We start from the raw sequence: 27,289 nt of genomic DNA, 5'->3' as shown, positions 1-27,289 counted from the left end.
CCCACGGCGGGACATTTTGGACAACACAAGACCATGTGGATGGTCACCAGGGAGTTTTGGTGGCCCAAGGTGAGGGAAGATGTAAAGGAGTATGTAAGAAGGTGTGACCAATGCCAGAGGGCCAAGGGGGAAAGAAGGGCGCCGGCAGGGTTATTGGAACCACTACCCACGCCAGAACGGCCTTGGGAGGCGGTATCAATAGATTTTATGACGGATCTGCCCAAATCCAAAGGGAAGACGGCCATCATGGTAGTAGTGGACCTGTTAACTAAGATGTGCCACTTTGTAGCATGTTCACATGCAGTCACAGCGGAAGAAACAGCGAAGTTGTTTGTAGAACACGTCTTCCGGCTGCATGGCGCCCCCTTGAGGGTTGTCTCGGACCGCGGGAAACAATTTACTTCCAGGTTCTGGAGGAAGCTCATGAGCTTGCTGCACGTGGAAGTCAATTTTTCGACGGCCCGGCATCCTGAAACCAATGGGCAGGCGGAAAGAGCAAATGGCATCCTCCAACAATATCTGAGGTGCTATGTCAATGACAGAGGGAATGATTGGGTCGAAAAGCTGGCGCTGGCAGAATTTGCCTACAACAATGCGGAGCATGTGTCCACAGGGATGAGCCCCTTTTTGGCCAATTACGGGTGTCACCCCAGGGCATTCCCGGGGGAGGGGGGCGAGAGATGGAGCGTCCCAGCGGCCGAACAGTTTGTAGAAGAGATGGAAGCGATCCATCGTCAGCTTCAGCTCAACTTAGAAAGGGCCAAGGCTCAATATAAGAAGCAGGCAGACAAGAGCAGGAGGGAAGGTGAAACCATAAGTGTGGGGGATCAGGTGTGGTTGTCCACCCAAGGGTTGCCGTTCAAAGGGGGTTGTAAGAAATTAAGACCCAAGAGATTGGGACCCTTTGAGGTCATTCAGCAGGTCAACCCAGTGGCTTTCAAACTCCGGTTACCCAACCACATGAAATTGCATCCAGTGTTCCACAGGTCATTACTGTCACCGTACAAGGGGGGAGGTGAAGAGGAGCACACCAGGGGACCGGTCTTGGAGGAGAGGGAAAGCAGTAACCATGTAGCGGAAATCCTCGATTCCAGGTGGAAGGGCAATCAGGTGGAGTATTTAGTGGCGTGGGAAGGGGAACCGGAGTCAGAAAACACCTGGGTGACTGCAGAGGAGGTCAATGACGAGGTTTTAACAGAAACGTTCCACCAAAGATTCCCGCGGAAACCACAGCCGGTAGCAAGGTTTAGAAGGGAGTATTTCGGCACCACAGACGAGGAAGAGGAACTGGAAGGATTCGCGGAGTCGGAGTTGGAAGAAGGAACGGACTCAGATGACGAGGAGTACCGAGAGACTAGGAACCACAACGAGTGGAGAAAGGTGTTCGAAACTTCAGACGATGAGGAAGGTTCCTTCCGGGGTTTTACCTCCTCACAACCCGTAGGGGAGGAGACGGGAGGGGGTGAAGGGGGCCCTGGAGGGGAGGTGGATGTCAGGGAACTGCCATCGGCAGGACAGGAGGTGCCAAGGCTCTCTGAGGTAGAGAGAGACTTGACACCTGAAGAGGGAACCAGTAGGGGGCGAACAGGAACGTCAAGGGAAGGGGAGTCGGAGGAATGGCTCAGAGATGCTTCCAGTGAAAACAGTGGGGAAGTCTCAGGGCCCCCTATAGGAACACCCGTTCCTCGGCGGAAACTGTCACGCAGAGAGTCCAGAAGACGTGTTTCCGTTAAGGAGCTTTTATGTTGGAAACGTTTCCGAAAGCAGCCACTTTCGGATTCTGCTAGCGACTGACGCAGCCATGCTGGAGGGGCTCCGTCACAGGCAGAGGTTTGAGAAGCGGTTCAAACTCTGAGGGATTGCAATTTACACACAAGCAGCTCTTCATCCCATCACAGCTTTCTAAGGCGCATCACCCATTGAACTCAATGGGACTTATTTCCAAGTAAACATCCAGGAGAACAAATGCTTTCTGCCGTGTCTCCCATCACATTTTGAACAACCGTGGTTAGCTATACGTGTTTCATACGTTCTAGTGCTTTGCTGATATAATATTCTGTGGAGTGTGTCTCTGAAGCATGCGACCCTTAAGATGTGATTACATTAGCACACTTTGCCTTTCCCAGAGATGATAAAAGTGAAGTACAATAAAGGGGTTGGAGCCCAATCATGCTAATGATACATTCACACAACCACTTCAGCACACACAGAGGTGGTCATGTGATGGTTCAGGAAACCATACAGAAACTGGATTTCGGTCAGCGTTATCAATCATGCTTCTTTGGACTTTTGTATTTTTTCTTCAAATCATTTCACAGAACACATGGGTCAGCCCTCTAAAATGTACCAAATTCCTTCTCTATGATTCGTAATGATGCTGTGTTTGTTTATAAGAGTCAATACTTATAACTTAAACATTGGGTTTTTGACGGTGTGCTGATCTCATCTTAGTTTATGCACGAACAGATTGGGTAATGGGCAAGTTCATTCCACATGTTCCCTGAAATACATATTCTGCTGGTCATGCGCTCCGCAACCATATGTGAGTACACGTGTATGGCCTCCTTACTTGGCCATCAGACATATCTGCAGAGAGTAGGGCTTGCCAGTATCAATGTGTGAAGTTAGAATGTACCAACACACACACACACACAGCATTCACTGTGCTCTGTCTCCACTGATATGCACAATTTTCTCTTAATATACACATTTTTGTAACTTGTTTAGGTTGGAGAACTGCATTAAAAAATTTGGAGAACTGCGAATTTTCAAGGACAGCTGTCTTAGGGGGCACGTATTGTTTCTCGAAGTGTAAATAAAGTAGGTTCATGTTACAATGTGAACCGAACTGAATTTCTCTTCATTCTCCATCGCTTGTCAGGTCCAAAGGTTTCCTTCTTCCAACAAAAAGACTTGCATCTGTCAGAAGAATGAAACCTTTGGATCCAAATTATTATTAGACAAACTAAGGAGTGTGAAATTTGTAACTGAAACTGTCAAAGTTTACTTATATAGTATCGTTGGTACACAAAATGTTTCCCTGAGACAAGCAAAACAGATTAACCTGGGGAAAGGGAAGAATGTAAAAGTAACAGGCACTTAAGACTGTTTTCATGAAATGTATTCATTTGTGATACTGATACTTTTGATACTCATACTTCCACTTTTATTAAGAATAAGGGGGCTTACAATTCAGAAATATACAAATTAACAATAAAACAAGAATAAAATTATATCAAATGTTAAAAAAAACCCAAAAACCTGCAAATGTAGAAATGCAGTCAAATTTTCATTAAGAGCAACATACTTGCAGAGTCTACTGGAATAAAAAAAATTTTTGCTGCCTGTCAAAAAGTAAGAAGAAAGGGGGCTGGTACACCTCTCATGGGACTGTTCCAAAGTCTGGTGCCACAGTAAAAAAAAGAAGAAAAAAAAGATTATGCATCCTAAGAAAAGAAAGGCCTAATGCCACCTTTGCCAACCAGATGCCTTCCAGATATTATGAACTACAATACCCATCAGCCCCAGTCAGCACTTTGCTGGCTGTGTGTCATAGGAATTGTAGTCCAAAACATCTAGAGGGCACCAGGTTGGTGAAGACTAGGCTAGTGGAAGAAATAGAGAAAGATAGCTAATCTTATTTTTTTTATTTATTATTTTTAAAATGTGTGCTACAAGTTAGATTCCACAAATGAGACAGTGGCACTCTTGTGTCACATAGGCTGTCTTCAATGAAAGCATCTTACAAATATTATAATTATCGTATATTAGTATATTCCTATTTTATTTGTATGTATATTAAACTGAAATCTCCATTGCTATTTTCTGTGCGGTTTTCATACTTCTGAGTTTCAAGTTAATTTTCAAGTTTTCTTACTTTAGCCTTATCTTATATTTATCAAATCTAAATTAATCTATTTCTCGTCAGTTATTTGAATACTGATAATTCTGCTAGTTATCTTTTTCAAATTCATCTTCAATTCTTATATCATGCTCTTTGAGCTTACTGACTGATAACTAGAGCTACCAGCTACATTTGCAAGCAAGCAATCTGGAGATATATCTGAAATTAACAGAAATCTCTAAAATATTTAATTACTTTGAAAGATCTTCCATACAAAAGTCTTTATATTTCCTTAAGTAAAAAAAAAATAGCAATCCTATAAAGCCATGGAGCCTATTTAAAAATTATTTACTAATGAAATCCATTATGTTCTCAGAGGACAATAATTGAATTCTGTGGGATTTATTCCCTATTAAGTATATTTAAGATTGTACCTAAGATACAAGAGCTTAATTTTAAGATTAAACCTTATTTGACATATTAGCCCACAGAAAGTGTGTACACACAAAGACACAAATACAGATATAGTCCAATAAATATTGGATGACATACCCCAAGACTGGAACACTTCTACACATGTGGTGATCCTGTCCCTATCAGACAATTGTGGAATTTAGTATTTGCTGAAATTGATAAAATATTATGACAAAATGTGCCTGCACGTTTGGTCATGCTCCACTAGATCAACAAGACAGCTTGAACAAAGACTTTATTTTTTTTAGTTGTTCATTAATAACAGCAATGGGGTCATGAAGAGTCGGACAAGACTGAACGACAACAACAATAACAGCAAACAAAGAACAGGAAAGGGGCAACTAAATCCCAGTATTGCCATGTAGAAATTGCCATGATGGAAAACATGAAAGAAGTGAAGCTAATACAGAAATATTGTATGTTATCTGGCCTCCTTTCCTAAGTTATATGTCAAGTATGACCAGACTTTAGGCTTGCAGGATATACTCTATTTCTTTTAGTAGAACCCAGAAGTTCAACAACAAGAACCAGGTACCGGTACTAAAGGGCAGAACTACATACTGAGATGAATCACTGATGCTCGTGGGGTTTAGCTGATGCATCAAAGCTTAGAAGTATCAGGCAGTTGTGAAGGCCCCAATCACTCAGGAGATTGTGTAGGGAAAGCCTGCTCTCTGTTTGTTTGTTCCTTCCCACCTCTGTGCCATGCACAGCAACAGCCACACCTCCATCTCTCAGTCGGAGTGTTGCAAGGTAGTTGGTGCTCAGGTGTCCACAAAAGTGGTTGGTTGCAAGGAACACTTGCCCTTGTTGAGCTCACTTGATCTCTGACTCTCAGAGGTGCAACAGGTTGGGTATGCCCAGGACACAGAGGGGAGGAGTGCAGGAATCCAAGCAGGGAGAGTTGGCTGCTTGTGCCAGAAGGTGCCACCTCTTATTCTTCTCACTTGTGTGTCCCCCTCCAGAAGGTGCCACGGTAAGAATTTGGGAAAGGGCCACAGCTGAGCAGGCCTGCTGCTCAGATCACCCCCACTTTCACTGTCTCTTTCTCTCAATGTAGAAAAAGGCTGGAAGACCTAAGGGAGCAGTCATTACAAGGAGCGGCTGCCATGGCTTCTGACATATACCACGCCCTCCCCTCTTTCTGAGGAGAATCTGCTTGCTCATTCACTCTTTGCCAAGGAGACCTGAGCCCAGCGAGTGAGCAGGTAGAGTGAACAGAAGCAGTGATGACCACTCCTAGACATGCTAGGCTCAAACCCCGCTGCCCAGAGGGAGGACCTTGAATGAACAGCTGCATCTGTCCACTTGCGCATCTGACTTCTCCCAATCCTAGGATCTGGGCCCAATCCTAACTGCTGCACCACCCAGAGAAAGGAAAATGGGCACAGCTAGATGACAGCAAATTAACACTTCTGAGCAAAGTGCCACAGGGAGGTAGGGTGGAACTGTTTTAGAAATATATAAGAGCCACTTCTTTGGCTGCCTTCTTTCCCTTGTGGGGAGGACTGGGCCAACCCAAAGCCCACCAAAGGCATATTGCTAAGGGTTCCCTTTAACCTGAAATTGGGCACAAGATTCAATATCTGGGGTTAAGCCCAGTTCCCCATTTCAATCCCAGATGCATCTAGATTGGACTGGGAATGTGAATATGAATCTGAATCCCTGGAGCACTGCTGCCAGTCAGTGCAGACAGCACTAAGCGAGATGGACCAATGGCCTTGCTTGGTCTATAAGGCAACTCCCTATGCTCTTGTGGGGAGAACTGGCTTTCATTGAAACTCGATGGCCTTTCCCCCACATCCTTTCCTGGCAGAGCTGCCCTTTCGACACCGCTTCTCGCCCCGCCCCTTGTTTGGGGGCATTTCTACTCATCCCAGTGACCCCACGGTTCCTTCTCCCTGGCGGGATTCGAGAGGGCTGAGTTGCTCCTTCCGCCCACCTACCCAGGCGCGCGCACCCGCGTAGGCGCTCCTCGACCCCGCGAACTCGCCCGCCTCGTCGCGCCCCCTTCGAAGGAGAGGGGGAGTCTGAGACAAGCTCCGGGCAAAGGGTTAAGGGCACCGGCTTCGCGGCGGCTTCACGTTCTTAATGGGCATGTGCGCAGCACTCGCACATGCCCATTTAGGCTGGAGACTGGGCAGTTTCTGCTCTCGCACAGAGAAGAGCGTCGAAGCAGCAACGCGCGGAGAGAGAGAGGCAGGCAGAGTCGGCGAGAGGGAAAAGGAGCCGGAGAGAGGGGAGCGGGGACGCCAGCGAAGAGGGAGCTGGAGGAATTGCCCAGACGTCTGTGGCTCCTGGCAGCGGGAAGCGGCGAATCCCTTCGCTATGCGCTGACAAAGAGAGAAGAGGCGGCAGCTTGACACCAATGAAATACACAAAACTGTATCTCTGCGCTGATCCGGGTCGCGAAGCCATGAGGGAGCCGTTCGCCCCGGCGGGGAGCAGCCCTCTCCCGAGCGCGCTTCTTCGGGGACTCCTCCAGAGGTGAGCCGGGAAACTTTGCCATGCGCCACGTCGCTCCCAGCTCCGCGCCCGGCTCCCCTCGTTCCCTGAGGCGGCTGGGCAGCTCTTTCGCTCGGGCGGCACAAGCCGGCGGCGCCGACATGGATCTGACCTGAAGTAGCCTCGGGTCGCCAACAAAGCAAAACAAAAACCAAGTGGGGGATCCAGTCCTCGGAACAGAAAAGCCCGAGGCGGGCACGAAGAAGGCAGGGAGCCACCCACCTCCCTGTGTGTTAAGATGAGGAGGAGGATTCGTCCCTGGTGATTCGCAGTCGGCGATCGAGACTTCCAGCTAAGTTACCTATAAAGATTCTTTTAAATTAGTATTATTATTTAAAGAAAACCCTCCCATCTGGGTCGTGTTTCATGCAACCCCTCGGCTCCTTGAGTCGCGTGAGAGAGCCAGCGAAGATGGGGGCGAGGAAGCGCTGCTTCGCCTAGCCGCCTGCTCCGAGCCACCTGGGCATTGGCTAGTCATTTGTTCAAGCTCAACAACTGTCATGAAAAAGCCGCGGAGGAAACTGCCCCTCAACTCGCTCGCAAGTGGCGGCACCAGCAGCAGCAGCAGCGTGTGCTTTGAAACGGCGAGTTTCTCCCCCTGGGGCTTTTGGACTGAGGAAGAGGCGAGTCTCTTTCCTGTCATCGTTTAGAGACGCGGGTGGGGGAGGAAACCCATTCATTCAGTTCTGCAGGTGTGTAATCAGCCGGAGCCCCACGATCTCCTGTGGATCTACAACCCGAGCAGGAGCAGCAGCAGCAACAAATCCCAACACCTCCCAAAGGATCAGGTGCCGAGGGCTTCTGCGTGCGAATTTTTTATTATTATTTTTAATATATATATATCTCCCTCCCCCATCCCTGCCCCCCACCATTCTCTCTTCAAGCCGGGGAGCGGGAGCTCCACTGAGATTAGTCAGCAAGTGTGTCAAACCCCCACTTCAATCTACACACACACACCCCTCTCCTGGACCAACAAACAAAAACACCCCCTCCAAAAAAGAGGCACCCACCCACTTGGCTGGGCAGAAAGCGCAACCACCCTCCAGAGAAACAAAGAGGTGTTGCCACCCATCCGATCTGGGTCTCCTTCCTTCCCCCCCCACCCCCTTCTGGGTGTTGCTTCCTCGGCGCCGTTGCCCTTTTCCCTGGAGAGTCTTTGTTGCTGTTTAAAGTCAGACAATGAGGCGCCGGGAAACTCCCCTCGGCAGCCTCCTGGACGGAGGCGAGCAGCTCTAGCGCCCGCCGTGCGCGGAGAGGCTGGCGGGGAGCGAGAGGCAGAGTTGCCTGCCCCTTTCCGCCCGGAGGGGCAGCTGCCGCCGCCGCCGCCGCCGCCTGCCTGCCTGGGCTCCCCGATGGTTTTGTCTGGGCTCTGGCAGAGCCTCCGATCCCGTCGCGCGCGCCTCGCCCTCCTGCGCTGCTTCTGCACTAGGATGTTGCGGCAGGTCTTGCACAGGGGGCTGAGAACGTCTTTCGCCAGACTCGGCCACTTCATCGCCAGCCACCCGGTCTTCTTCGCCTCCGCGCCCGTCCTCATCTCCATCTTGCTGGGCGCCAGCTTCAGCAGGTACCAGATCGAAGAGAGTGTCGAGCACCTGCTGGCGCCCAAGCACAGCCTGGCCAAGATCGAGAGGAACCTGGTCAACAGCCTCTTCCCCGTCAATCGGTCCAAGCACCGGCTCTACTCCGACCTGCATACTCCGGGCAGGTACGGAAGGGTCATCATCACCTCCTTCGTGAAGGCGAACATGCTGGACCAACACCACACCGAGCTGATCTTAAAGGTAATGCCCGAGCGAGTGTGTGTGTGTGTAGTGGAGGGGAGAGAGGCAGAGATGAATCGCCCCTCTCTCCTGCACCCCCACTCCTTGAATCGTGGTAGATTTGCTTCTAAATGTGAACAGATGTGTCTGCATCATATATTTATCTACGCGGCTGTGTCTCTCTGGGTAACTGTTCCTTGCCCTGAGAATGCAGCTGCCAAGTCACAGCCCTGCAACAGTTGGGTTGACTCCTGGTTGCAGAACAGAGTAGAGATTTCCTCTCATCTTGGGAGGTGGTGAGGAGGAGGAGAGGAGGAGGAGGTGGTGGGGTGTGTGTGGAAGATTTTGTGAATGAAGGAATGACACTTTAAAAACATTCTGCCTGTATTATACACGGATTGTCCCCACCACCACCTCTTTCCCCCCTCTCTTGTTTCTATTGTGCAAGTTGAGGCAATGGCAGTTAGTTTTGCTGATCTGCAGTTGAACCTAAACTTCAAAATTGATTTAAGGGGATTTGCAAAAGTCGACCGGTTGTGGGCTGCTCTGGACTTAATTCCTAAAGAACAAATTTTTTTAAAAAACCACAACCTTAGTATTGTAACAGCTCTTGCAAGTTTGTCAAAGCCAGGTGTTGTTTTGTTTGAAATCTATTTCTTTTATGGCATTCCACATGCTATTTTCACACACAGTTTTAAAATCAAAGGAAAGGGTATATTGTTTAAATGGCGTCACTCTATAGATGTTTGCTATGTAGTATAATGCATGTTATTTCATTAGGTTTTACCTTCCTGGGTATAAGCGGTCCCACCTATTTCAGTAGTCTGTCGTAATTTGTCAGGAATAATTTCTGTGTCTGTATTACAATATATACTCCAATCATTTTGAGTACAGGCTTAGAATAAAAACGTGAGAAAGAGCTGCAGGTGAGTGGAAAGAAGAACAATATGATGAAGGGGAGGAAAACAAATTTCTGAAACATGGAGAATTGTTTTAGAGGTGTGGCTATGACTAGCCCCGTACACGCTTTTCAGCATTAAACAACTGCACTGCATGTTTCCCTTGCCTCTTTTGGGAATTGCCAGACAGTGATTTTCCGGAAACAAAAAAAAAATGTTGACAGGTCTTCAGAAGACACTGCAAAGTAATCTTAAATGTTTTGACCTTTAGAGTCTCTCTCCTCAACTGAGAAAATGCATATTCATAGAGATAGTCTTGCAAGTTCCACCAAACCATATGCTAAGCATTCCATGATAGAATAGAATCAGTAATACCAGCATTTATCTCACATTTAATTATTTGTATTTGAATATTGATATACTGGCCCAGAAATATCAAAAAGGTGATGTAGTTTGTGTCTTCCCATAGAAAATTTCCTGGCAAATAAGGAAACCATAGAGATGTCAATCCCTATTCCTTTATTCTCCCTGAGATACATTCTGTTATAAGTAGGCATAGGATTAGCATAGATGTTCTCCTGGTTTGCTAGCTCTAGAAAAGAGACACAAATGACTCTGAATCTTTTCCAAAACCCTTTTATGCACAACATTATCTACCAGTGCAACTTAGAACTGCTAGTTATGTCAGAAAGATTGATAATTATATCAGTGTTCGGTTCAATCTAATTTATAATCAGACTTTGGCCACTGAATGTTTATTGTTCATTTAATGAGATGGTGGTAAACCACACACCACAGTCACTTTTGACACCATGGACTTTTGCAGTTAGCTAGAAATCATTAGGCATGCCAAATGTTCTCTGTTATTGAATAGTTGCCATCTATACATTGTGCAATGACCTCTGTTTTAACCGCTTCTCTTTGGGACTGGTGCCATGTTCAGGTGAATGTGTGGTTGAGCCCTTGAAGGATCCTGGGAAGTTGGGTTTAAGCAATGAGACAGGACACGAAATTCTTGACATGTTGTGGTCATGTGGCATTGAATTGTTGAGCAGCAAAAGGAGGTAACAGGTAGAGGATTATAGGAACTTAAGCTGTAATCCTAAACCTACTTTCTAGGGAGTAAGCCCCATTGGCTACAGTGGGATTTGCTTTAAAGCAAACGTACATTGGGTCTCACTGCACGTCATCTGGTTCCCATAATGTTCCACCTTGTAGCTAAATTAAGAACTGTAGAATTGGAAGGGACTCCGAGGTTCATCTAGTCCAGCCCCCTGCAATGCAGGAATCTCAACACGCAGTCTCCCATCCGGTTTTAAACCAATCTGGACCCTGCTTAGCTTTGCAAATGTTTTGGCAGTTTTATTAGATGTTTCATTGACTACCTAATAGGCAAAAGTATGACGGGGAGCTTATTGAACGTATTGTTTTGTCTTTCTTCAATCTATGTCTTCTGTCTGTCTAGAAACGTTCTGTCCCCCTATTTTCCTTTCTCCTTTTTTCTCTGAAAGATGGCCATGGCACTACTGGTGCAACCCATCAATCAAAATTATTATCTTGCCATCTTAGGAAGATCTCATGTTTGGAAAAGTCATCCCCACTTCTATAAGCAATATGAGGAAGGGTCAGGGTGGAACAACTGCTTCTCATGCAGAAGATTCCAGGTAGGGCTAAGAAGGACATTCTGGAGAACCACTGCCGGTCAATACTGATCTACATGGACCTGAGATCTAACTTAGTATAAGGCAGCTTCTTATGTTTGCTCCTAAGTACTAGATGGAGAATTAATAATGTTTTGATACAAAGCAGTTATGTCTATCAATATGAGTATCCAGGAGTTGAGAGGCTGTTGATTGTTTGATTTGAGCACTGTTTCCTGTGGGTGGCTAATGGTCTTGGGACATAAGGGCAGGGCTATTTTTACAATAATGAGTCACCCTTAGAAGAGAAAGGGGGGGGAAATCCATGGAGATCAAACCAAGATCAGCAAGATTATATCATGGAGGAGAGGGCTACCAGCCATGACAGCTCTGCTCTGCCAATACACTTGAAGGCAGCAATGCTTCTGAATACCAGTTTCTGGAAGCCACAGGAGGGGGAGAGGGTTTTTGTGCTCAAGTCCTGCTTGCTGGCTTCCCACAGGCATCTGGTCGGCCACTGTGAGAACAGGATGCTGGACTAGATGGGCTATTGGCCTGATCCAGCAGGCTCTTCCCATGTTCTTATCAGCAACTGAAGGCTCTCCTAGCTTAAGATGGACCTCAGATCGTAGTGTTACATCTGCAGCTCATTCTCCACTGACAAGTAAATTTTAGCATGCCACACTCTCTGAATTGCTTGCTCATATTAGCAACTCTGAAATGAAGATGCTCTTTATATCTCAGACCCAGTTTGGACACTGCTGATTTCTGCCTTTCTTTTTAACCAGGATTTCTAAACAAACTCCTCATTCGCTGCTAAAAGATAAAATAAAATAGGATTGCAGTGTATTTATTTCCCCCCACTTTGGTTAACCATGTCTGTTTTAAAATTTCAATATAACCATAGAGCCAAGCTCCAGACTTCCACTTGCAAGTATATTTGGGCTGCTGTTAACAGCTACTGCTTTGCAACTGGTTTCTATTTTTTGACAGGCAAAATGATGAGGAGACACCAGTGTTCTTTCCCAAATCTAGCAAGTTCCCTCGTTCCTGACAGAAGTCATCTACTAACTGAAAGGGGATTTTAAATGAGAAAACACAATGCTGTGTATGTCCCACCACGTTCAGTGGAGTTTACTCCTTAGTAAGTTTGTTTAGGATTGCAGCTTAAGCTGATACTGTCTTAACATAAAAAAAAAGAAACTCCCTGGACTTGGGTATAGTAATTTCCCAATGGCACTAGACTTTTGTCAAATATTTAGTGGCACTGAAAGCTGATAAAATGAAAACAGGAAAGCGAGACCTGTATGTTTCTACTCATTCACGAGTCCCATTGAGTTCAGTGAAACTTATTCCTAGATAAGTATGTATAGAATTGCAGCCTAAAATGTTTGTTTTATTTCAGGGCGCCTAGAAAATTAGTGCCTTTATCTTAGCCTAAAGAGATATTCTGGATAATGACAAAAAACAGTGAAGTTACCTAAGGGGACCAAAAGAGGCACGTTAAACCTTAGCTGTATACCAGTGTTTCTCATTGACAGTCCTCATTGACAATCCTGAAAATGCTTAGCAAAGCTGCCGTAGTGTATCTAGAGCAGGGCTAGGGAGCCCAGGTCCCTCCATCTGTTGTTGAACTGCAATTTGCATCATCACTGAATATTGGTCATGCTGGCTTCAGCTGCTGCATTTGTTGGGCCCCCATCTTTGATGCAGATCAACAAGACACTTATTAACCAGTCATTTTCTGCTGGGACAGGTGACTATTGCGTCATTTAGTCTTCTGAGAGTCTAGTGGGAGTATCTGTTTAGGATTAGGGTGATTTCTTGCTTGACTGGAGGCTAGTACAATTCATGAAGGGCAAGGAGCCAAGATTGAAGTCTACATATGGGAAGGTAATTTCTTTCATGTAGGTTTATAATGTAAAAGGTGGTGAAGTCACACTTGCACACTACATGAGTTTCTCCCAATAAGAGTAAGAAACATTTGGTATTTGACATTTGAAAATAGCCTGAAGCACACAAGAAGCAGGGGAATTATGCTTGCACAAAATCCCTACATGAATATGGCCCATTGGCTTGCCAGATCTTATAGAGGCTCCTACAATCTAGCTTGGAAGATCTCCTACAATCTAGCTTGGAAGATCTCCTACAATCTAGCTTGGAAGGCAAATCACAGGGCCTATATATCTACCTCAAAGAGCTAGGGCTGATATTGAAAGGTTGTGAAGAACAAACTATTAAATGTGGCCTTTTCTTCTGACAATTAAAAGCTTCCCTTACTTCCACTAGTACCACACATTTCCTTTGACTTCTTTATTTTAAAAAGCACCTTTGTTGAGGTTTTCACACATTTAAATTATCTTCTTTTAAACCAACTAATCCATAAATTAGCTAAAATATTTTAAACAGTAAGTAACAGATTAAAACTTTAAAATAGTTTCTAAATGCATACATTTCAACAGGATGCTACAAAACTGGTTTTGAGCTCAATTGGATATAATGGCACTATATTCCAACTTTTCATGAAAAACGCATTCACCTGTCCTGTCAGAATTGGGAGGCAAACCATTATACATTTTTGGTTCGGGACCCATTACGAAGTCCTTTTTTTTATTATTTGGTTCCACTTCAGTTCAGTACAGGGTGATATGGCAAACTGACCTAGCGAGTTCCATTCCAGTTCTAGTTCATATAATTCTGCTACTAATCTTAATCCTAATCTTAATCTAAGATGGCTAAACATACCAGAAAGAAATGCCTACAGTACATACAGAAAGTTGTAATGTAAAAAGGAGAGAGAGAGAGGACTGGGGTTGATCTGGGGTTATATTACATGACATTAAAATATATAATTCGATGACAATTTTTTTCAAACAAACAAACAAACTTGCACACATACCATTCATCTCCATTCAGCAAACTTTCCCCCAGTACCTTAGATGTACTTTAGGGTGGTCACATATACATTGCCAAAAAGAGGACACAGATCTCCATATGACAATTTGTATGTAGCCATGCAAAATTGGAAATCTGCTAAAGAGAAATACAATACATCCCACCATAGTAGGGGAGGCCTGTGACCAGATGACCTCTGCACCTGCTCTCCTATTTAGGCATCACACCAAACCAGAATGGCTTATCTGCTTTAATGTTCTGTTTTGCTCAGTGCCCTCATCTCCTGGTGCAACAGCCTCCCTACACGTATATAAATAATGGTTGCCAATTCAGACATAAAGCCAAATAAAGGGAAGGGCTGCAGATCAATGGCAAAGCATCTGCTTTGCATTCAGAATGTCTCAGGTTCAATCTTTGGCATCTCCAGGAATGTTACATCTTTGAAACCCAGGTGAGCTGTTGCCAATTAGCATAGACTCGAACTAGATGGACCAGCAGTATGGGTGGTACCAGGCGGGGGCAGTGAGGCACACGCCCCCACAAGAAAAAACCTTTTGCCCCCCATTGCTGGACTCTGATTAGCATCTACTGTTATTTTTCTTTCAGAGATGCTAACATGTGTGACATAACTTGCCCATCATGAAATATACTTTGCCCCATCTGTGCCGCCCTCCCTCCAAAAAAACCTTTTTTCTGGTGCCATCACTGGCCAGCAGCATAATATAGCCTGCTATATTCCTATGTTTCAGGAAGCTTCGTTATGGCTTAGTAACTGCAGTGATGTCCCAGCTGGAAAACCGGTTTGCAACTGAACAGCTACCATGCTGACAGAAATCGTTCAATGCTTCACATACACATAACACCCATGGGCTCGCCCTGGTTTACACACCTACCTTTATGACTTTCCGTAAATTCTGCCCAGGTCCTAATGGGCAGCAGGAATATGTGCACCATGACATAACTGGGAAAATCTCTTGCATCTGATGCAGGAGCTGTGCTTCCCCACTCCAAAGTGCTATCCTAGGCTGAGCTGGTACCACCATTAGGCAAAGTGAGGCAGCTCTCTGGAGCTTTCCTCCACCCACCTCCCCTTCTGGAGGATAAAGCAGTCTGTGCGCGCACCACACAGACTGTTATGCACTCCTAAGCTAACCTGCTTACTGCCCTTGAGTATTGTGGAGGATGCTGTCCCATTATAGCAGAATTGAACTCTATTTCAGCTGCGAGTCCACTCAGCTTCTATATGTGGAATGGGGGATGGTACCATCTTGCCCTTTGTTTCAGACAGCAAAATTTCTTGGCCTGGCACTGAACCTAGGCAATTAGCCATGATTACCTGCTTAAGTGAAAAATTATGTAAATAAGCTATGGTATTTTTTTCCAGAAGACGACCCCTGCTATATACATATGTAAAATACCCTATAAATGCAAAAGGAAATATTATCCATACCTTATACCATGCTAAAATAAAATCAATGTTGATGGAATCCTTTCAGTATCCTGTCTCATGAGCTGGCTTTGCAACTCCCAGTGTAGATTTTATCAACTCTTGACATTCTGAAATCATGTATCATTCCCTAGAAATCACGCTAGAGTTAGAAATCATGAGAGTGGAATATCTTCTTGGCCCTTTTGCCTAAGATCAAGTGTAGAAAATCATGAGATTGAACAGGTTGCACTGAGATTTGGGAAAGGGTATCATCAATATAATGATGACCAAGCTCTTTTTCTTCTTTTCAGCAGAACCAAGTCAGGTGGTAAGGCCCTAAATAGGTGCCTGATGCCACTGACAGATCAGGCAATGGACTGCAGCGGACTGGGTTCACTGAAGATCAATTGAGATGAGACAGAGATATTGAGGGTGGGAGCCCTAATTTATATTGGGAGTCAGTGAATACTTTGTTCTGAATGGAGTTAAACACCTTCCTGAAGGATCAGGTGCGAAACATAATGTTTCTGCTCTTGTCATGCTTTGTCTTGAAATCAAGAATGCTAGAAAATTATTTTTTGTTTCAATGAAAAATCTGATTCCCCAAGCTAAGGCATTAAGTGCAATATCATTGTGGAATGAGCCATAAACATCTCAGAACTGCATGACAAAGGACATGGTTAATGCAAAGCATCTTTTTTGTAAGAAAGAATTATATATGGGCCACTGGTTTCATTAAAACAGCTTTTGGTGAGAAATGAGACCTTATCTCATGGCATTTTCACCATGGAAGTATGGTCAACATTTTTGGATAACTGTAGTCCATATTTAAGTACTAGATGGACAGCTGAAAAGATATAGCCTGTCCTTGAAGTAGAAGGTTTCCTTTTTTCTCTTTGCTGTAAAATAGAACTGCTGGGGCACAAAATGTCCCTCATCCTATCCAGATGTGGAAATGGTAAATCACAAAGAAAGCCCAGTTATGGTGCAAATGGATCACCCTGTAAATATAAAATCTGAGTGATATTGAATTGGATGGCAACTAGTGGCAAGTGTTTTCCTGCCTTTTCAGTAATGTATAAATATTTTAGCCTCAGAAACCATAGGATAGATATGGTGAGACAATCATCAGATGGTGGAGCACCATTAACAAAGGGATAAGTTTCTGACTCACCCAGACACCTGTATCAACCCACCCTTGCAGTCCTATAAATGTGTTTAGGATAGTGATGCTTCTTTCACACTCAGTTGACATAAATAAATTGCATTGCACTGCATATGAGCATCATGTAGTGATTGGCCTATATGCTATGAATCATGCAGGGGAAACCGATAGTATGTAGAACATCATAGGCTCCAGCTTCTAGGGGCCAAAGCACTTTCACTTCTCCCCAGTGTATTTTTTGAGGGGGCTGGGCCCCCTCAGTGTTCAGAGGGTGTTCAACTCCGTCCCCTGGCTTCTCACAACACCACACACATGATGTCAGGACATCATGTCTGGGCCCCACTATCTTCATGAGAAGTTGGCTCCTCTGTAGAACATGCAGATTTGGAGTATTATTCTATCTAGCTCAGTATTGTCTTCTAGCTGGCAGTATTCACCATCCTTTTTTGGAGATGGCAGGGATTCTGTTATCATTACATATTCAATTTGTTAGCAAATTGCAGGGCAAGCTCTAGGTTACTTACAACTAACTTTAAAACATACATAAATGTTAAAGCTAGCAACCATACATAAACATAGAAATTTAAAGTGGAGGTTGATCCATCAGAGTAAATGGATCTACCTAGTCCTGCATACCTATGTTTAGAATTTTTAAAAACTGTATTGTTTTAGCACTTCGGTGTTTGCTACCCTGGGCTCCTTTAGGAGGAAGGGTGGGATAGAAATTTAATAAGCTCACCATGCCAGGCAATTGTATATATGTTTGAAGGAATGTCCAAAATATGATAAATATCAACACACACATAAGAGTACTGAGAATCCCATATGAATGTTGTAGATTGCCAAAAATAGGTATGTTTTTACAGTTCTCAGCTGTATGGCAACAATCATATTTAGGGGGTGGTCAACACTTATCTGCAAGGTTTCAGGCATTCAACTTGTCAGTATTAGCGTGTAAACGTTAACTTTAATCTGATTTTGAATATTCGCAACGTATTGTATATCCATCACTAATTCTGGCAGTGAACTTGAGTGGCTGAGTGCCTATTAAGTTGGAAGTGAAACAGCCCCAACCAAAACAAAGTACTGGGGACTCTCTAAGTGTGACGGTAATTGAGTTTGCAATTAAAAAGAAAAGATGCCCCTTAAAAATAAAAAATAAAAAGCCTGACAAGGCCCTGTGACCCTCTAAGGAATTTTGAGGTAACAGATTTGGGAGTGGAGAAACTGGATGGGGGGGAGAGAACAGGGAATTGCCCTGCTTAACCCCCTAACCGCTGATAATAAGAGATGCAAGCTGTGACTTTTTTATATGTATAAAAAAACCACCATCCTTTCTCTGTGGCAAGCAGAGATGTTTCAAGAAGAATAAAGAAAGCCTTTTTTCCCTTTCCCAGTCTCAAAATTACCATTTCTCTATACAGCTATAAATGCTGAGATTCCCAGGCTGGCAGACTGCCCCAAATCCGAGTCCTCTAGCATGATATAGCACAGCAGGGGATTGCCTCAGAGAGGTAGGATGGATTAAAGGGTCCTTTTTTTCTTCCCCATCCTCCTGGAACTGGAAACACATCCAAACCTAAACAAACTACAAGCACAATTTGCAGAGACCTGAATTCCAAAGGGTGGGGATATGCTGCATTTTTTATTGCTGGTCCCTGTTGTACGTAATAAGATTTGTGCTAAGTCACTATTAGCATCATCAGTGTTTTTCCCCCTCCCTTGGGCTCCACTGTTCCAGCTCCCTCACAGAAAGAAGCTAAACAACCCCCCTTTAATACGTTCTCCGTACTTTGCCAGCCACCAATGAGGCTCCTGAAAGCCAGGAGGAAGTCACTAGCCAAAGTGACCTCCTTGAACTCAGGTGCTGACGAACTCACTAGGGCAGAATCCCCAAAATAGATTTTGTTTTTGAAACAGCCTCTTAAGATTTGTCTTCTGGGATGCCTGCCACTGACATTTGCAACATTTCTCCCCCATCAAAGCTCCGAGGAGATAATTTTTCTCTTTAATGAGAGACCCTGAGGTTCTCCTGCAACAACTCTTGTATAATGACATGGCTCCAGGGGTGTGTGGCTTCGTAAAGAAAAATGCCTCCTTGCCAAAAGAGTTTTTAACCCTACCTACGTGCAGCACCCTCCCTCGTTCTTCTAACCACAGGTTGCTCTTTGTCCTTGGCCTCAAAGTCAATCTGTAAACAACAGAGGACAGAATTTATAGTTCCGCGGTAGTGTCACAAGTGTCAGGCTGTCATATCGGCAACGTTTCTCTATTTTTGTCAGATTACTCACTCTGCTGGAACAAAATATATCCATCACGCTAATTTTATATGGCGAGCTATTTATTGCCACATGTCTAGTGACACAGCATAATTTAGAGTAACAATGTACCATATTTCCAAACAAAACACCACGTACAATGTTCTGAAAAGAGAAGCAAAAGAGAGAGAAAAATCAAATTGAAATGTTTTTGAAGCGGTCGAGGACAGACACACACTGCAGGGTTGAGGATGGGCAGGCTGTTGTATGAAACGCAGAAAATATCTATTTCACTACTGCCCCGTTTGGGATTAGTTTTATATAAACCAAGTAATCCCAATGTCCTTAATTCCAGATGAAGGCTAATTTTGGAATGCCTACTAAAATATAGCTATGCCATTTATTATCAATTGCAAACTCAATTCCTGTGGTGATGTGTTGGCTCCAGGTTGTTGTTGGGGTTTTTTTGGGGGGGTTCCTTGGCCCCCTCCCCTCTGCATTGCAATTATCTGGTTGCTTTTTCTCTGCTTGCGGAGGAAAAAGGCAGACAAATCAGCTGGCTGTGGCAGCTTTTGTTCCTGTTGCTCATTCCTGTTTCTTGCTGATGCTCTCCTCCTGGGCCAGAGGACCAAAGCAGGGTGTGTGGTTGGCAAAAGCAGAGCAAAAGCAGGGGCAAGGGGCTCCGGGGGTCAGCACAAGTGTGGGCCTCAGCAAGTGCCCAGCAGTGCCAGCCCCTGACACCAGTCCTCTGGTTGTATGTGAAGCAGTTCTATGAAGAATGTTTAGAGTGCTTTCCCTTGGCCATAGATCATCTCCTCACTATAGGTGTGCATCTTTATTTTTTAAATGCTTGTGTTTCCTTTGAGCCAACAGGTGAAAAAAAAATGGTTTCAGGATACAGAGAAGAGTGACTGAGGTAGTGAGCACCCATCTCCCATTAAAATCAGTGGGAGTGTTTTCTGTTGTTCTGAGTCAGGAGTGGATTAGTTGAAATCTGCTTTGGGCTCAGGTTTTGCTGATGAACTTTCAGCTTCAGCTACAGAAACCTCTTTTTGTGTTAGGCAGCTTAGTCTCATCAGGGTTTGGGGGTGTTGCTGTTGTTTTACATGGTGGGTTAATTTTATTTCTTTTATTTTTCGGCCATAGATTTGATCTTAGCACCACATTGTACAACCAGGTTTACAGGATTTCAGGGATTATGTAACTGTGCAAAGGGATGCTCCTGACCTCCCATCGGAGCAAATGCATGCAATTTGTTTACTTAAAAGGAACAGCATAGACTTCAATACTCTTTGTGTTTTGTTTGGATATATTTTTTTAAAAGCATATTGTACCTTTGTGTATTGTGCTTTGACATTTGTGAATGCAATCAGATCGTTTCCCTTTTATGTTTTGAAGGATCTTGCTAATGGGACTGGGGAGAATCAAAATGATGTTCTTCCCCCCTTTTTATCTGCAGACTCCCCACTGTTTCCTATTTGTCTTTAGCCTTTGCTGTGTTCTTTCAAATAAGCAACCTATAGCAGAGCCTTGAGAAGGACCGAGCCATCAGCACTATAATAAAAACAACTAGGGACAGAGTCTTCTCTTCCAAGCAGAGACCGAGAGAAACTGGTCCAGTTGTCTATTTACAGTGCTATTTACACCAAACCATCTTTTCCTTACTCCCCAAAGCAACTTTTCGTGTTTGTTAAAAATAAGGGGGGAGGGGGGGAGAAGAGTATACAACTATATTCAATGTATGTGCATGTGACACTTTTTAAAAAGGTGGATCATGCTCCTGGGGCATCCTTCTCCAACCTGGTGACTTGCGGGTGCTTTAGACTACAACTCCCATCAGTCCCATCTGGCTTTACCAATGGTTGAGGATGATGAATGCTACAGTCCCACAATATCTGAAGGACCCCATGTTGAGAAAGGCTGTCCTGGAACGCAGTGGGGTGGGGCAAAGTAGACTACTGAAACACTGTTTGATTTGCTGGCCAGGACAGCTGTCAAATGCATTGTGATGGAGTTAGAGAAGTAGAGGTGGAAGTGGGAGGTGGGGAGATGTATCAAAACCTATTGGTAGGAGCACAATTGTTACAAGCTGATCAACTTTATCTGGTCTATCAGGCGAACTAGCGTGAATTCATCTGGTGTTATGGACATTTCTAAGGCCTTTTCATAAACAAACAGTTATTATCATTGTTGTTGTTGTTAATAATAATAATAATAATATCCCGCCCATCTGGCTGGATTTTCCCAACAACTCTGGACGGCTTCCAACAAAAGATTAAAAATACAGTCCAATATCAGTCATTAAAAACTTCCCTAAACAGGGCTGCCTTCATATGTCTTCTAAAAGTCAGATAGTTGTTTATTTCTTTGACATCTGATGGGAGGGCATTCCACAGGGAGGGAGCCACTACCGAGAAGGCCCTCTGCCTGCTTCCCTGTAACTTCACTTCTTTCAGCGAGGGAACCACCAGAAGGCCCTCGACGCTGGACCTCAGTGTCAGGGCAGAACGATTGGGGTGGAGACGCTCCTTCAGGTATACTGCACCGAGGCCGTTTATTAATTAAATTTATGTACTACTCATCATCCAAAGATCTCAAGGTGGTTCACAACACAGTAGTACAGGATAAAAGCACAAAATAGATAGTTAAGCAAAAACAAAACGTACCTAAGCATACCCTTGGAATTGTTATTGCTATAGGGGCATATATATGAAAAAGCATTATGTCAGAAATGGAGTCATCTACATGAATTTTTCAGAAAGTGCTGGCCAGCTGGAGGAAACAGGGATAGGGTAGGTACCTTTTTACGGTAGCTGCAACACAGCTGCATAGTGTGCAGAGACACAGGTGATTGTAGGGATGGTGGCTGGGGTTCAGTAGACCTGGTGGGATTACTAAAAGGGCACGTGAGCATGGCCAATGAGAGGGCATAGGGGTGTGGCAAAGTTCTGGTTCCCACCACCCTCTGCTGTTCCCTTGCAAAGATGCTATGGACACTTAAGCACCACTGTTTTACAAATAGTTAGCCTCTAACTAAACCGAAATAAATATCTTAGTTTGTTTCCCAAGGGGTCCCTGCTGTCACAAATGTTTCTCCACCGGGATAATGGTTGTGTTCTTTTTGACCTGCTCTGGTTCTCTCCCTGCCCTCCTGCTTTGCAAAGAAACAGCGGACACTTAAACATTGCAGTTATATTAGCACCTACCGGTAAGTGTCTCTCTTGGGTCCGAAGGGGTCTCTGCTGCCATAATTTCTAGTGTGGATTCATACCACAATAACTGCACAGTATATTGTACATAAAGGAACTCTACAGGACTGTTAACAAGGTATCCCATATAGATTTTTTATTTATATTTATATATTTTTGAAAAATAAACAATAATTCAACAACAATTCAAATTTAGCAGTCAATCAGTCAGCCTAGGACTCGCCTTCAGCCACCAAAGGAAGCATTTTAAAGCAATATCAGGGAGGCAAACAATATCTTGAACTCATCAGTTTTAAGTAACTAGCAACCGTAAGTGCATATATAAATTCTGCTTCTGTTTGCTACAGAAACATATTTATGGGGTTACCAACTTCTGATAAAAATACACATTTGTAGTCTTTATTCATTTATACGAAGGATTTTTATCCCATTCTTCAGCTGAAAAAGACTCCCAGAGTAGCTTAACGTGATCAGTAACAAGATAGTCCTTGCCCTCAGGCTTACAATCTAAAAGTTACAACACAAAAGGAAAGGGAATTTTATTTGGGGGGCGGGGAATGGCCTTTGCAAAATATATTTTGTGAAATTGTTAGGGAAGCAATGTTTAATCAATTCACCAATTTGATTCATCAGTTAAAATTATTAATTCACTAAAATGGGAGCCCCTATTAATGACAGGTTTTTAAATACATGGTTTTTAATACCAATTCTTACAGGTACTGCAGGAGGCAAATGCCATTTTAAAAGAGATACTGATTGATTGATTGATTGATTGATTGACTGAAAGAGAACATGACTACATTATGTAACGCAAAGGAACATATAATTATTGCTTCAGAAGCATTGTTATTATCCATACGCAAGCTTACGAAACCAATGATTGATTTAAATCCATATGATTAATGACATTTTAACCAATTAATCAGGTTACAACCCTATAAACTGAGTCACTGGGCTGTGGTCTAATATTGGTAGATGCAGGCTCAAATCTCTACTCAGCCATGAACCTTACTAGGTAATCTTTGGCCATTCTGCCTATCCTATCTCATATGGTTGTTGTGAGGATAAAAAAGAGAAGGGGTGGAACCATGATTTCTCCCTCAGCTCCTTGAAGGAAAGGTGGGATATAAAATGTAGTAAATAAAATGGGTGATGTCACAATACTTTGTGTGATGTTATAGTCTGATTGCATTCTCAATTTTCTGTCTCCCTTGGACACTCAACCTCCAAGCTGAGCACTTAGAAGATAAAATATTGCTCTTCTCTTCCCATTCAGCACAGAAGTGGCAGATTATCCTTACAACTGAGACGTGTATTGTCCTTGTTTGAAACAAAGGGATAGCACCATGTAGACCTTATTTTTCTTTACACTGGAATGAAAAACTATCTTAGGGAAAGAATGAAGAGATTCCCACAAAAGCAAACCTCATCTAGCCTAAGAAATATGTGGAGTAAATAAAGTTGGTGGAGAGATGAGATTTTGTAAGATTACTAATGCCCTTATTTTTCCTTTGGCTCATGCCCGGTTCATGCCTACTGCTAGTCGCAGATGACTCATTCCTGTAGCAAGACCCTGCACTGCTGCGGTAAATATCTGAATACAGGTGCTACACAGATGGGGCCAGGAAATAATCAGAAGAAAAGAACATGTTTCACTCCCATAGTTCCTGCATCCAGCCTGTGGGATCTTGCCATGGAGAAGCACCACATATAATCACAGGCTCCAGTCTGATCTCAGTTTCTGTGAATCAATCCCCACTTCTTTTGCCGATGTATATTTTACAAATGCACATTTTAGAGATAATTTAGCATGAATTAGATAACAGCTTTAAGCATCATTTTGCTAAGGCAATGTGAGGGGTTTTTTTATTTAAAAAAAACAACAACCAGTTATGCAAATGTCGGTGTGAGTTGACTAATGTATTTGCCAGACTCTCGAGGCTCGCAGCTGTCATTTTAAAGAAAGATGCTCCTTAGGTAAACTTTCCTAGTGCCAGGGGCAACATTAGCACCTGTCATTTGTGGGCATATGTGAGAGCCTACTATTGATGTCTGCCTTGGGACACCCTTTGAAGAATATCTGGTCCCCAAAGGGTTCATGTAACCCACTCAGGGAGTCCATGGCACCATTCACATAAAAAAAAAACCAAACTACCATAGATATACCAAAAGTTTAAAAAGTAGGGGGTTCACAGCTTGGCTTTTGAAAAACAGTACTTAGCTCATTGGGAACCCCCACTGTTAAAAGTCCCTAAGGTGTGTGGAACATTTAAGAAGTGGCTAGAGCCAGCTGCCCATTGCTGCTTAGTGCACTGCCACTGCAGCCAGAGAAGCCCACCAATGCCCAGTGGCAGGAAGAGGCCCAGAGGACACTTTGGCCAAGGCCCTCTCAAACCTGGAAGTGGCCCTGTCTGCTTGCAAGACTGGACAGCAGGTCTTTCTCTCACTGCCCTGGATTAATTTAGTGCAGAAGTAGCCAATGCGGTGCCCCCCCCCCCAATGATGCTGGACTACAACTCCCACAAATGCTGGCTGTTGGTCATGCTGGCTGAGGCTGATGGAAGTTAGAGTCCAAAACATCTGGAGGGGGGCCACATTGGGTATCCCTGATGTAGTTACTGTTAGTATTTCACGCCTCCGATGCTGCAGATGAGATTGGTGTAAATCACTTGCCTGTCTGGGAAAAGAATGTGAGAACAGTAGACAGTCTTATCTTTTCCGCTGTATATACTATTGTACCGTACTTTTGCTTCTACTTGTGTCTGCTTTCCCTCTCGGAGCTGGAGAGACAGGACACCATACTTCCTTTGTCTGTACAGTGGTTCTTTGGGTTAAGAACTTTATTCGTTCTGGAGATCCGTTCTTAACCTGAAACTGTTCTTAACCTGAGGTACCACTTTAGCTAATGGGGCCTCCTGCTGCCACCGCGCGATTTCTGTTCTCATCCTGAAGCAAAGTTCTTAACCTGAGGTACTATTTCTGGGTTAGCGGAGTCTGTAACCTGAAGCTTCTGTAACCCGAGGTACCACTGTACTTAGTGTGTAAATAAATACGTAGATTAGCTGTATGATGTCTCACACTTCTTGCTGTGTTATGCTAGAAGATTAGTGTGCATGTATCATTTGATATATGTCGCTGAAACGCACTGGCGAAGAAGGGAAGTGCCTTTTCCAGAGCTGCGCATACTGGAGGACGCTCAGAGTATGGGGCTGCAGGGGCACCCCCAGGGTGTTTTCCAACAGTTACTTTGACAGTAGTGTATATTGAGGAGACAGGGGCAGAAGCCCTACTCTAGGGCAGTTTGTCCAAGTTGGGAGCAGGCGGAAGTGTCAGGCTTGGAAAGCAACGCTGTTCCTCCCCTCTTTATATCCCACTAAGAACTCTGGGTTGGAAAGGTTTTTCTGTGAGGACTGTGACCATTTCAGATTCTGAACAAGACTGCACAGTAAAGGCTTATACAAAGTGATGCATTTTCCCCTCCCAAATCTATGTTAATCTGTGCCAGTTAATTATCCTGGAGTGCACTTTCAATCACTAACACCTATTAGTGTCACCACTCCTGGAGATGAAAGATAAATGAGAAGAAATGAATGATATATATTTAATAGATTCAAATGTTTGGTGCAAATTATCTGGCCTAGGGTGAGTTCTGGTGGCCTTCAGTCTGTAACTAAGCTTGGATGATGATGATGATGATCATAATTATTATGATTATTACTCTCATCTGTAACAAGGTTGGTCTGTAACCAGGATAAACAAAACCATATTTTGATACTCCACATGTTTGCGAGTCTTAAACCATGAGGATTGGGGGGGGGGGTCCATACACTGAAGCAGACCCCTCCTCATTAGACACCTTCACAAAGCTTTCATTATTTCCATCTACCTCACCGTGGTTTACCCTTAAAATCCTCTGCAGTACAAACATCATTCTGTTCCTGCATGCTGTCATTGCTAGATGTCGTCTGTATTTTCTCCCTTGTATTGTGTCAATTAAGTAGCAGCTACTTGAAGAGAATACTTTTAAAGGAGCCACATGATAGTGGCAGAATGGACAAGTTCTCAGATCATCTCTGCCTCAGCAGACGTTCCACTCACAATAGAGGCACAGGTGTGATTATAGTAGGACAGCATCCCATTCAACTTTAGCAGAGAGAGGGAGATAACTAGGTCTATGCCTCCATTTTTTCTCTCGTAGCTATCCATGTCAAAATCCCATTTTTAGAAAAATTAAAAATAGTTTACAGAGTTGCAATCGTGCATGAATGCATACGCTTTATTACACATCGAAATTCTAGTACTCCTGGGACATCTATATGTAGATTGCCCTCCTCTGAAGTGCATTTGGTATTTTCCTTCAAGGAGTGGAGCTGGAATCACTCATTCTGCCTCTGTCCACTAAAATTATGACATTGGAATGGATCCACCTTCTGTGAATTATTTCAGGCAGTGATTAATCTAACCTTTTTTCGTATCATTTGAGCTGTATTTCCAGGTGAGTTCAGGAGTGGGGGGTGGAGAGCAAGCAAGTTGGGACACAATGTTGTTGTTGTTGTTTAGTCGTTTAATCATGTCCGACTCTTCGTGACTCCATGGACCAGAGCACGCCAGGCACTTCTGTCTTCCACTGCCTCCCGCAGTTTGGTCAAACTTATGCTAGTAGCCTCGAGAACACTATCCAACCATCTTGTCCTCTGTCATCCCCTTCTCCTTGTGCCTTCCATCTTTCCCAATATCAGGGTCTTTTCCAGAGAGTCTTCTCTTCTCGTGAGGTGTCCAAAGTATTGGAGCCTCAGCTTCATGATCTGTCCTTCCAGTGAGCACTCAGGGCTGATTTCCTTAAGAATGGAGAGGTTTGATCTTCTTGCAGTCCATGGGATTCTCAAGAGTCTCCTCCAGCACCATAATTCAAAAGCATCAATTCTTTGACGATCAGCCTTCTTTATGGTCCAGCTTTCACTTCCATACATCACTACTGGGAAAACCATACATTTTACTATACGGACCTTTGTTGGCAAGGTGATGTCTCTGCTTTTTAAGATGCTGTCTAGGTTTGTCATTGCTTTTCTCCCAAGAAGCAGGCGTCTTTTAATTTCGTGGCTGCTGTGTCGTGGGACACAATAGAGACATGTAAAATTAAGCATGATGTGGAGAAAATGAATTGGACATTTTTTCCTCCTCTCCTAATACTAGAACTCAGGGCCATCCTAA

At 44.0% G+C, this 27,289-nt stretch overlaps 1 protein-coding gene across 1 annotated transcript in view; it reads left to right on the top strand.

The window, feature by feature from the left end:
* The first annotated feature begins 1,903 nt into the window (after window positions 1-1,903).
* PTCHD1 (patched domain containing 1) overlaps window positions 1,904-27,289 on the top strand; it is a 51,862-nt gene continuing 26,476 nt past the window's right edge. Inside the window, exon 1 of the mRNA XM_083439406.1 lies at window positions 1,904-8,604. Coding sequence (XP_083295532.1) covers window positions 8,176-8,604 — 429 coding nt within the window. The 5' untranslated portion in view covers window positions 1,904-8,175. The remainder of the gene's footprint in view (window positions 8,605-27,289) is intronic.

The sequence above is a fragment of the Podarcis tiliguerta genome, assembly GCF_965153285.1.
Source record: "Podarcis tiliguerta genome assembly, chromosome: 4".
NCBI lineage: Eukaryota > Metazoa > Chordata > Lepidosauria > Squamata > Lacertidae > Podarcis > Podarcis tiliguerta.
The sequence above is the reverse complement of the archived record's forward strand: the minus strand, read 5'-3'. Positions and strand labels throughout refer to the sequence as shown.